At 41.2% G+C, this 12,978-nt stretch overlaps 1 protein-coding gene across 1 annotated transcript in view; it reads left to right on the plus strand.

Annotated features, from left to right (window-relative positions):
* CTNNAL1 (catenin (cadherin-associated protein), alpha-like 1) overlaps window positions 1-12,978 on the plus strand; it is a 49,055-nt gene that overhangs the window by 24,078 nt on the left and 11,999 nt on the right. Inside the window, exons 9-11 of the mRNA XM_005859824.2 lie at window positions 1,795-1,953; window positions 4,126-4,218; window positions 7,354-7,504. Of these exons, the coding sequence (XP_005859886.1) occupies window positions 1,795-1,953; window positions 4,126-4,218; window positions 7,354-7,504 (403 nt within the window). The remainder of the gene's footprint in view (window positions 1-1,794; window positions 1,954-4,125; window positions 4,219-7,353; window positions 7,505-12,978) is intronic.

The following is a 12,978-nucleotide window of genomic DNA, read 5'->3' on the forward strand; positions in this document are numbered from 1 at the left end:
CCTTTTCATAGTCTGTAAAATAAAGGGCTGGCATTAACTATTCTCTAAGGTCCTGGTGGCTAAACAAAGTCTTTTAAAATTCTCATGTGATATTTTGTTTCCAAAAAAAGGGCATTTTAATGTCTTTGTTTCTGACTAATTATTCTCACTTGATTGTGTGAATGTGGACTGCCTATTGTTAATTTCGTAGCAAGCCCTGTAATTTGAGTTGACATTGGATTACTTCCAAGGGGAAAAAAATCACTTCGTTCAAATAGGCTCCACTCTAGATCAGATTTTTTTCTGGGGACAGTGTTATTAAAAGTGATCTCTTTCTGGATAACCCCAAGAGAACCTGTCACATTTCTTTTAAATTTATAATTTTATTGATTTCAGAGAGGAAGAGAGAGGGAGAGAGAGATAGAAACATCAATGATGAGAGAGAATCATTGATTGGCTGCCTCCTGCACACCCCCTACTGGGGATCGAGCCTGCAACCTGGGCATGTGCCCTTGACCAGAACTGAACCTGGGACCCTTTAGTCCACAGGCCGGTGCTCTATCCACTGAGCCAAACTGGCTAGGGCCTATCACATTTCTTATTTTAAGGTCAGGATAAGAAGACTTTGGAGTTAATAGTACCCAAAGATATCCAGTGTGAGTGGGCCATGCTTAAAATGCACTCCAAAGTCAAATATAACCTTGGAGGTTTTGTTACCCTTTTATGTATCATTTCTCCTGCGACCCAGGTGTTAAGAATAAAGTTCTGGGTAACAACTATAGATGGACTGTAACCCCGCTGAGGGGAGGGTTGTGTCCTATTTGTCACGTGGGCCCAGGCTCTAACCCAGTGCCTGCCATGATGAAGGTGTTCAATCAAATTGTGGTGACTACCTTATTGGCTAAATCCCACTTTGATCCTTTTTCAAAAGTCTGATAAAAAGCTGGCTCAGTGGATGAGCACGACCTATGAACCAGGAGATCATAGTTCATTTTTCTGTCAGGGCACATGCCTGGGGGCATGCAGGAGGCAGCCAATAAATGATCCTCTCATCATTGATGTCTCTCTCTCTCTCTCTTTCTCTCTCTCTCTCTCTCTCTCTCTCTCTCTCTCTCCCCCCGCCCTTCCTAAAATTAATAAAAATATATTTTTAAAAAACATTCACTCTTGCCCTAACTGGTTTGGCTCAGTGGATAGAGCGTCGGCCTGCGGACTGAAGGGTCCCAGGTTTGATTCCAGTCAAGGGCATGTACCGTGGTTGCGGGCACATCCCCAGTAGGGGGTGTGCAGGAGGCAGCTGATCAATGTTTCTCTCTCATCGATGTTTCTAACTCTCTATCCCTCTCCCTTCCTCTCTATAAAAAATCAATAAAATATATTTTAAAAAACACACAAAACAAACAAAAAAAACACTCACTCATGATGACAAACTACCAATTGATTTTTTTCTTAATACTTTGGATACCATACTGTAATACTGTTCTATTCCTTGAAGAGTAGCAGAAGCATTTTTTAAGGTAAGAGAGGAGTTGTGTGGGAAAGAGCTGATTGATAATAGAATGAACAAGGGATCGAGTTCATTTTCTACAAACGGCATTACTGCCCACACAGGGGCCTCGAAGATGTTCCTATCACCCGCCCAGGTCTGCACAACTGCTACCGTTACCAAGGGGGTGTGCACTTCCCCCTGAAAGGTTCCACTGGGACTGTGTTGAGGTCACTGCTTTTTGGTCTTTAAAGTGATTCTGAGGTGCTTGGCCACAAAATCTTATGGTTTGTTGTTTGTTTCATACCCTTCACCCCCCACATCTGCAGCTTCACAGCACAGCAACTCAGCTGGCAGCAGATCTGTTAAAATACCATGCTGACCACGTGGTTCTAAAAGCGTTAAAACTTACGGGAGTAGAAGGAAATTTAGAAGGTTTGGCTGAATGTGCCTGTAAATTCTCAGAACAGAAAGAGCAGCTTGTCGAGGTGAGTGATCGGTTTACTTGTTCAAGAAATGGTGGTTTAATGGTAGCTGTATATCATCAGGGAACGTTAACGCAAATGCAGTTTCGGGGCACCTTACGTGAGCATTTTCTCTCTCGTTTGGAATTCTAAAGGTATTATGTTTATCTGTTCTGACCTTACGGCAGTCTGGCTTCTAAAACAAAACAACCCAAACTGCTGGAACCCACAAATGCACTTCTTGTTAATCTTCTTTTCCTTATTCTCCTTGAGAGCTCAGTGTCTGAGTATCGCTGTGGGTCTCAGCAGGAAAAGAATGGCACACTCAGATTAGGATCATCTAAAGATGGTTTAATAAAGGAGCTGTTTACAGTGGCATACACGGGGGCGGGGGAGAAACCATGGGAGTGCAGTAACTGGGGTGAGTGAGAGCAGAGCTGGTACCACCCCCACGCCCACACTGACGGGAGGGAGTGGTTACTGGAGACTGGAAGGGCATGGCGTCTTCCAGAGAGACACCTTGAGAGGTTGGTTTTAGGACTAGACATAGAGACAGTCCAAAGTGACTCTGCAGGGAAAGAACATGGGAATAAAGGCCCTTACTCTCCTCATCCCTGCTGGTCTATTGCTGGGGGGTCCTATTGGCCAAACATAGCTGCAGACCATGTAGGCCAGTGTCCTGGGACAAAAGCAGATTTGAGAGAGAAGGAGGGTAAATATGGAGGGACAAGGAGAAGCCATCCAGTACAAAATGCCTTCTCTGAACCTCTCCTATTCTTCCCAAATCTCTGTTACGTGTTACTGGTGCTTACCTGCCACTTTTGCTATAATTCCAATTATTAATTGACTAGAGGCCCAGTGCATGAAATTCGTACACTGGTAGGGTCCCTAGCAGCTGCCAGCTGCTGGCCGGGGTCTCCCTCCCTTCCCCCAGCTGGCCCCGCCCCCTGGTTGAACTCCCAGACAACTCATGGTCGAGGGGACAATTTGCATACTATGCTTTTATTATATAGGATATTCTAAGTCTTCCACCTATTAAGAATGTCTGACATCTGATCTGCTAGTAAAAAATACATACTTAAACCATGTATACCTTCTATATAAAAGGTATGACTTAGACCACATGCATATAAATGCACAAATATGAACCATCTAAATGTCTTTAAATTATCTAATATACCCTGCTCAGCACATCTCAAAGACTAAGGGCTGAAGAAACCTTTAGGTCAACTGGACTAGCTTCCTCTCCTTCATTTGATTATATCTTAAAACTGCTAAGGAGCATTCTTTTTTTTTTTGTCAATCCTTACCTGAAGATATTTTTCCCATTGATTTTTTAGAGAGAGTGGAAGGGAAGGAGGGAGGGAGAGAGAGACATCAATGAGAGAGAGACACTGATTGGTTGCCTCCTACATGCGCCCTGACTGGAGCCAGGGATCAAACCTGCAACCCAGGTACATGTCCTTGTCTGGGAATAGATCCCAGACCTTTTGGTCCAAGGGCCGGTGCTCTAACCACTGAGCAACCGGCCAGGGCAGGAGCATTCTTAAAATGAGTGTAGCTTCATCTCCTTTTAAAACAATTTTGATGCTGTTTTGTTTGTAAGCCAAATATTATGACTGTAAGCAAACTTGGTAATTATAAGATTTCTGCAGCAAATCTTTTTAAAAGATGAAAAAATATTTTTTTCTAATTTTTTGTTTCAAGCCTCAAGGTTTTCAATAATTTTTCTGATATAGGTAAGTTCTCCACTCATTATATCGGTCTTGCCTAATCCAGTGTTATCTCCAATGAAAGGTGTGTTAATTAATTTCCCATGAAGGAAAGTGGTTTTTGTTGACAGGAAGAATACTTGGCGTTTAGTAATTGACCTAGTTTAGCCTAGAGACCTTGGGCAAGTCACTTCTCTGAGCCAGGTGTCTTCATATATAAAATGTGTGGGCACTGCCAGATCCTTTGGAAGGCTCCTCCTGGCCCGAGAAGTCTGTGAGCACCTTGCCATGATCAGATAGGACACAAAAACAATGCTCTGTACCCTTATTTGTTCCTCGAGATTCTGTTAGTAACCAATATAGTATTATAGTTTCTCCTTGATGTAAAGACTTGTTTGTATGGATTTTCATGTTTTATTGTCGCTATAAATTATAAAATGAGTCTGTCTTGTGGAAGTTGAACTGCAGAAATGCTCTCTTGCAGACCTGTCGATTGTTGCGACATGTATCTGGGACAGAACCTCTTGAAATAACCTGCATCCACGCAGAGGAGACATTTCAGGTGACCGGCCAACAGGTACGACCAACAGCAGGTTGTTCCTTCTATATTAAGGCTTGTCTGAGTGTCATAACAGATCGTGTGCAAGCAAGAGAAAGTGGTTCTGCATAACTACAGGCCAAATCTCCCGAGAGAAACGCACACTCCGGAATTTTCCGGTACAACGCCAGAACATAGCTGACATTCCACTGGGTTATCTGGTCATCTGCCAACCTGGAGATTGGCCCATTCAAGGGAAGCCTAATTGATATCTACTTTAATGAAGCTGTTGACAGTGTGGGTTGTTGTAACACGTTTGAAAAGTAAGCTATCTCTATGTAACAAGCCATAAACATATTCACATTTTGACCCTGTAATTCTTAAGGACATAGGAGATAAACAACAACAAAAACAAACAAACAAATGGAAAATGATGTTTGTTACAACATTACTTATAATAAGATCCCATTGGAAACAAAATAGCTATCTTAAGTTAGGTAAGTAATATAACTTAAAATAATAATAAAAACTAGAATTAGCAACATTGAGAAATGTTTTGTTAAAATGTTGGGGCATAGCCCTAGCCGGTTTGGCTCAGTGGATAGAGCATCAGCCTGCGGACTGAAAGGTCCCAGGTTCGATTCCGGTCAAGGGCACATGCCTGGGTTGTGGGCTTGATCCCCAGTAGGGGGCGTGCAGGAGACAGCTGATGAATGATTCTTTCTCATCATTGATGTTTCTATCTCTCTTTCCCTCTCCCTTCCTCTCTGAAATCAATAAAAATATATTTTTAAAAAATGTTGGGGCATAAAAGCATTATACAGATTTGTATATATACTATAATTGCTGTTATATAATATATATATATATATGAAAATGACTCTATGGGAATATGCAGAAATGAAAGGTCTTGTGTTTGAGAAAATTGTGTTATTTTTTCTTGAATTTTCTGTACTAATTTTCAAAGCCGTTTAAACATTTACAGCCCATTTAATACTGTCCCTGTCAAATCAATCTAAGGGAAAAAGTGAGGGACAGACTTCCTTTCTAACCCCCAAATTACAAATACCAGGTGTGCTTGTTTCCTTTACCACGGTCAGCCAAAAGAGCTTACCTCTTACTTGCAACATTGAAGATAGATGCCAAGCCCCTGGATTTATGGTTGACAACAGTGAACGCGAGTTGGTGGTACACGCCCTCCAGCAGAACCACGTTGGCTGTTGGAGGGATGATTATATGCCCTCCTGTAGGGAACAGTGGCAGAGGCTTATCGTAGAAGCAGTAACTACATCGTTATACGTGGATTTTTGAGTGTGCGGAGGTCAGCGCCCCTAACCTCTGCATGGTTCAAGGGACAGCTGTATATGAGTGACTCTCATATACAGAGTGGTCACCTGCTGACATTTTATTATAACCAGAGGGCCTCTGTTTATTGGGAGACACCAAGGCTTCATTATTTGCTGGTGCAGCTGGGAGTCATCCAACTAGCCCTGGCTGCAGTGAATTTCAGTAGAACTAAAGCATGTGACACTCCTGCCGTGTGCAATCAGCTGGTCGCAGTCCTCTGTTACTGTTTCTACTGCAGCAATGATTAGGAAAAGCCAGATTTTCTTCCCCAGGATGATGACAGAGCCTCGTGTCAACTTCCAAACTTGAGAAGCTTTTTCTGTCCCCATCACCTTGGCTTTTACCCAGTCTTTGCCATCTGTCTCTCAAAGGGGTCACTTTAGGAGATAGAGCGTGCCTCTTGGATACTTTATATTTATTTCTGGAGCTCTCTGCTTTAGCAATGCTATTTTTATATTTCCTTTAAAGTGTTAGTCACATCCTAGGCACAGTGAGCAGGTTGCACGCTGTTCAGTGGCTCCAGAGAGGAGGGCAGCAGTGCTGAAACCTGGCTGGCCAGCCAGGGGTCCACCTTCCCTGAAGATGGGAACTGTGTTCTGCTCATAAGGCTGCCACCAGCTTGTCAGTCCTGTGCCTGTGGGACTGTGCCCTCACAGAGAAGCATCTAGTTCTAGTTTCCTTGAACGTAGCATAACTCTGATATGCCAGTCTCTGGAAGCTCTCCAGTGACTTTCTTCCTTGCTCAGAAAGTCCAGTCCTAACTGTGTAGGTTTCGCCATTGCATGGCCACTGGTGACCTCCTTTTTCTTAAATTTAATTTTTAAATTTTTTTATTGATTTCAGAGAGGAAGGGAGAGGGAGAGAGAGATAGAACATCAATGATGAGAGAGAATCATCATTTGGCTGCCTCCTGCACGCCCCCTACTGGGGATCGATCCTGCAACTCAGGCATGTGCCCTTGACTAGAATTGAACCAGTGACCTCTCAGTGTGTGGGAGGACGCTCAACCAACGGAGCCACACCAGCGAGGGCTGTTCGTGTGTTTTTGAGGGTTAATATTAATGTATGTCAAACACCTAGCACGGTATCTCAAGAATATATCTACAATATACTCATACGTGTGTGCATATGTTACTACCTCTACCACTAATAATATCAATACCACTACTATCACCACCACCACTGCTATCTAGCTACAACTACTACTCGCACTACTATTGATACCGACACTACTGTACCACCACTGCTATTGCCAGCACCACCAATGCTACTGCTACTACTCTAAAGGTCCCCACCAGACTGGCAACCAGGGGAGCAATGGGCAGTGGCAGCTCGTCCCAGGCTAACCCCCTAAATCTGCCCCCAAGTTCTCCTTTTCTCTGACTCTACAGTGAGCTGACAGCAGCCCCGCCTTAGCTCACTTCTTTCCCACAACCTTTTTAGAGAGCCACAGCAGCTCCATCCATTCTCTCTCCTGTGGCTTCTTCCATCCTAGGCCCTTCCTGGTTTCACTGTCCCCCACTTTAATAAACGTACTCTTGAAATAAAAAACAAAACAACCCCCCCCCCCCCAAAGATAATTGCTCCCGGAATCAAGGTTTGTATAGAATAACACGTACTGTTTGTCTGTAGATAGGGTTATAAGAAACAGTAGGTTTTATTCCACCATGTATCTCCACATTGGCCAACATGAGGCTTATCTGTGGAAATTACTCCATAGTTGTTTATTGAGTTGATTTGGACAGTACAGACTTAAGTTTGTTCTTTCATGTGATTCTAAGAGCTAAGATTTTGAAAATCACACTTGTTTATATTGTATTTCCTCAGATAATTTCTGCTGCTGAAACATTGACATTGCATCCATCTAGTAAAATTGCTAAAGAAAACCTAGATGTATTTTGTGAAGCGTGGGAATCCCAAATTAGTGACATGTCAACATTGCTAAGAGAAATCAATGATGTGTTTGAAGGAAGACGAGGTGAGAGACTGTCCACATATTGAAATATATTATTATCTTATTGTAACGCTATTAGTTTTTCAATTTCACACTTCAGATGCACAATGAATTATCTTGTTATATCCTGAGTTATTTTTATAGTAAGATATCTTCCACAAAAAATTATGAAAATAATATTTGTCCTTTATTTAGTATCGAAGCAGTAAAGTTTGTTGTACAACAGCATAGTAGATTTCTTTGAATTAATATTAGCATTCTAGTTTTCCTATTGACATTAAGCCATTTTATGTTTCTTCTAAATTGCTTTTTAGTTTTAGTACAAATTTCTTCTGCAACACAGTGATTATCTGATTTATTTCTACTAATTTCATAATGAAATGAATGTAGTTGTTTGATTTTTGAATTGCTTTCCTTCCATTTGGATGGAATCGTTTTCCTTGATGACCTTCTGACCTGGGAATATTTCCTATGGTGGGTAAGTTCATTATTTCTACAACATGTAGAATAACACCGTACAATGTGCAGGAGGGCATCATTTTTACTTTTTTTTTAACATCAACTGGGATTTTTGTTTATTTCCCATTGTACTGTGTGTCCTGTTATTTGTATTTTTATATATTTTTCCCTTCAAATGGCCTCTGTTAGTGTCAAGCATGCTTAGTTCTTAAAATAAAATGCATTTAAAGTCATAATAACATCAAATTAGATATTTTTTACTGACTAAGGACTTTTAAACATTTCATATTTTTGAAAATATTTACTTAGAATAATTGCTGATATGCTTAAAAATCAGGGAATGGTATAGACTTCATAGATATATCATAATTTGTGAAGTATAATAAAAGTTTACCATGCTTCTACATTTAAAGATTTCTGTGATAGCTAGTCTGAATGGCATATCATTGTGATGCTTTGATAAAGTATTTATGGTTACATGGGTTTTTATGTGAGGCAAGTTTCATACATTAAAAGGTAAAGTGATGTAACTGATCTGCCTTTACAGGAGAATGATCACTTAGCCCTAGGACTTGGTTAGGAAAGGAAGAGAAGTGGCCTCCCAGCCTTTCTTAGCACTCGCACCCTCAGCGGATAGACCTGACTTGAAACAGGAAAAGGCATAGACTTATTTTAGACTACATGGTCACTGTAGTTTCTTTGACTTTCAAGCTGGATATTATGTAAATGACCTCTTCCTTAGGTCTTCTTTAGGTTTGGGTATCCTATCCTAAAAAATTCAGGCTTGCCCTGGCTGGTGTGGCTTAGTTGGTTGAGCGTCGTCCCATGCACTGAGAAGTGGCTGCTTCAATTCTGGGTTAGGGCACATGCCCGGGTCGCAGGCTCGATCCCCAGTAGGGGGTATGCAGGAGGCAGTGATCGATGTTTCTCTCTCTTATCAGTGTTTCTCTTTCTCTCTCCCTTTCTCTTCCTCTCTGTCTAATAGCAATAAAAACATATTTTTGGAAAAAAATTCAGGACTACTTTCACCTCCTTAGGGCGGAACAGAAATTCCTTTTTAGGAGGAAAAACTCTGCTGCATTCTATCAATGGCACACCCAGTGTTTAACTGGTAAAGACATGAGACGACAGCTTTATTTTTTTTATTTTTTATTTTTTGTAATATATATTTTATTAATTTCTTACAGAGAGGAAGGGAGAGAGATAGAGAGTCAGAAACATCGATGAGAGAGAAACATCGATCAGCTGCCTCCTGCACACCCCCTACTGGGGATGTGCCCGCAACCAAGGTACATGCCCTTGGCCAGAATCGAACCTGGGACCTTTCAGTCCGCAGGCCGACGCTCTATCCACTGAGCCAAACCAGTCAGGGCGAGACATCTTTATGTGGGGTTAATTGAGACAGAGCTGGTTGATTTCTTACAGTGCCTTTCTTTATCCTTGCTTTTTATCATGAAGCTCATAAGAAAAGCTTTTTCCACGAAGCCCAACTCTGAGTTCGCCGTTATTGATTGGGCTGAGCCCATGTCACGGTGCTGCTCTCCCTGCTCTGTGTGGTTATGACAGCCCTGCCTGTCAACCTTGCACCTGCACACTGCTTGCCACCCAGAGCACCGAGGGCATTCTTCCGGTCCCGCTTCTCTCTGCCACTGTCATAACTCATGTTATAACTGTCATTGGAAAGCCTTTGCTGTATTCTAGCCACCTTAGCTCTGCCCTGCATATGTTGACTCTCACAACTGGGAAAATTATCAGATATATTTGCAACTATCGTGGAACCAACCATTTAAGTGGCAAACAACATGCTAAGCAATGAGAAAGTGTTCTCATATTTGAAGTCATTCTGGGAGTTCGGTCATTGTTCTGTTTACTCAAGACACTCACATTTCACAGTCGGGCCTCATGGGATTGTTTTAAGAACTCGAAAATCAGCCCGACCAGTGTGGCTCAGTGGTTGAGTGTTGACCTATGAACCAGGAGGTCATGGTTCGATTCCCGGTCAGGACACATGCCCGGGTTGTGGGCTCGATATCTAGTGTGGGGCATGCAGGACGCAGCCAATCAATGATTCTCTCTCATCATTGCTTCTGTTTTCCTCTCTGAAATCAATAAAAATATATTTTTTTAAAAAGATCTCAAAAATCAATATTTGTCTTCTGTCCTTTTTGTCTTTTCACCAAACCTCCAGGGAGGCCATAGCCTTCATATTAGAAGGGACCGGATAAAGAAGACTTCACTTTCCCTTAGTGATGAGTATGTAGCAGCATGTAGAACTTGAGATTATTTTAGACAAATGTCAGGAAGAAGCCTTCTCTCATGGCTTGCAGACTCTATCCCTCCTTTAAGGAAGCTGAATTTCCTTGGTTCTGTTTGACCCATTTTAGAGTTCACATGACTAAGCTCAGTGTTTAAGGATGTGGGGTAGCCCTGTTTCATAGCCCTGCATGTCATTCATCACCTGGCATGTCGGAGCATGGGGTGCTGGTCACTGACATGGGGAGTACAGGAAGAGGAACATGCTTGTGGATAAATACAAGTTTATTTGGGGAACACATGAGTCTGGAACATGGAAGTGATCCATCCAGACAAGAGATGATGGAGCGAGGGTAATAGAAATGGAAATAAGAGGACTGATATCAGAACAATTTTACAAATAATATTGGTAGGATTTGGTGATTGAATGTGAAAGTAAAGAAGGGTTTGAGGTTGACGATTGGGTTTGGATTTGAATCTGTCAATCCCACTCCTGAGGTTAGCCAATAATCTGCCTGTCCTTCAGTGGTTAGGGATTCATTTTAAGTGGGTCTGGGGACCCGGTTTCTTTTCTGATCGAGTGTGTCATATAGAGCCCCTCTGGAACCCAGAAAAGCTAACTGAACTTCTCATAGGGAATAATGTAACACATCTTCAGTGAAATGAAATGATGAGGCTTATATGTCCCTGGGGAGTTTGTTTTATTTTGTAGAGATGCAGAAAAGCTCTGAATATTGAAAACGGGAACAGTACTTCTCAATTAGGTTTTCAGAAGAAATCATTTTTGGTACTCTCGTAAGATGAGAGGGCCTTTGGGACTTAATGGTGAGCTTAATTGATCTTGAAGTATAAACTCAGAAATAAAGATGGCACAATTGTGGTTTTGATGTAGGGGGTATTAAACAAAGGATTTAGTGCTTTGAAAATAATTCTGTAAAACAAATATCTGTACCAAGTATGTGCTCCCCAAATATTTGTTTTTCCAATTATTCCTAATGTTTATAACATGTTTTCATCAGAGACAGCCTCTTTAATTTGGTATAATAGCTAAACATAATTGAGTCAATATATTCTTGTTCTGCTTCAAATTAATGGCAATAATTAGACTTGTGTGGAAAAAACTATAAAATTATAAAATGATTCAGATTCATCTTTTTTTTTGTATTTTATCAACTTACTTGGCTAAGAATGATCAGTTTTGCAATGAACATCAAGCATTCTGAGTCTTACTGAGGGCTAGGAATGGGGAGCAAAGCCAAGTACAGTACCTGAAAGAGGGCCTCGGGGAGTGAGTGGACTGCTGGCGACTAGGGACTGGCGAATGGGAATGTAGCAGACCAGACTACATAGGCTCTCTTATGGATTTATTTCTCCCTACCTTCTGGTTTCTTTAACTCTTTGTACCTTGGAGAAATAAGAAATACTGAAACAGTTGGCTATTTTTTCCCTTTTGGAGAGTAAATGTGAACATTTCAGCATCATGGGCACTACAGGGGATCACAAGGGTAGATAACACAGGATTGCTCACCTAAGATAATTATTTTAAGTAATGATTATGCCCTCTCCTCTGGCTTATTAAGATCACTTTTAAGAGCCCTGGCTGGTTTGGCTCAGTGGATAGAGCGTTAGCCTGGAGACGGAAGGGTCCCAGGTTCGATTCCAGTCAAGGGCACATGCCCGGGTTGCGGGCTCGATCCCCAGTGGGGGGCGTGCAGGAGGCAGCCAATCAGTGGTTCTCTCTCATCATTGATGTTTCTATCTTTCTATCCCTCTCCCTTCCTCTCTGAAATCAATAAAAATATATTTAAAAAAAAAAAAGATCACTTTTAAGAGGTACTATGGACAGGATTCACACTTTGAATTAAGATAGATGGTGAGTTTTGAGGTTCTGAGTGACTTGAAGACAGTCTTCTGTTAATCTCACAGCTAAATCTGGCACTTTTTACATCAGGGTTAGGAGACAAGGCATGGAAATTACTACTTCCTCTTTGAAGTTTTATTTTTCTCTCACAAGTCTGAGACCAGAAAACCATTAATAAAATCCCCTTACAATTCTGACATTACAAAGAAATTATTTGAATCATAAAGCTATTTCCAAGTACCATTAAGGCTGACCTGTAATGACAGGTCATCTTCTAGATCAGCTCCGTTCAACGGAAATACAGTACAAGCCACATATGTAATTTAAAAATTGTGGGAGGCAGCCCTAACTGATTTGGCTCAGTGGATAGAACATCAGCCCACGGACTGAAGGGTCCTGGGTTTGATTCTAGTCAAGGGCATGTACCTTGGTTGCAGGCTCGATCCCCAGTTGGAGACGTGCAAAGGCAGTGATCGATGTTTCTTATCGATGTTTCTAACGCTCTATCCCTCTCCCTTCCTCTCTAAAAATCAGTAAAAAATATATTTTAAAAAATTGTAGGAGGCACAAGAAAATTTTAAAAATAAACAAGTGAAATTCATTTTAATACTATTTTTATTTAATCTGGCATACCCAAAATATTATTTCCATTTATAATCAATATTTAAAAATTGTTGAGATCTTCATTTTTTTCTTTGTATTATTTCCTCAAAATCCAGTATGTATTTTACTTACAGCAGCACATCTCAATACAGACTGGCTATATTTCAATTGATCAATAGTGATATGTGGCTAGTGGATTCCATATTGAACAGCACAGTTCTAGATGAAAATGTAAATATGTTATGAACAAGTTTGCCCTATTTATGTAATAGTCATTCCATAAGGAAGGGCGTGATTTAGTGTTTTTACATATTATTGCCTT

Source organism: Myotis brandtii, unplaced genomic scaffold (assembly GCF_000412655.1).
Source record: "Myotis brandtii unplaced genomic scaffold, ASM41265v1 scaffold13, whole genome shotgun sequence".
NCBI lineage: Eukaryota > Metazoa > Chordata > Mammalia > Chiroptera > Vespertilionidae > Myotis > Myotis brandtii.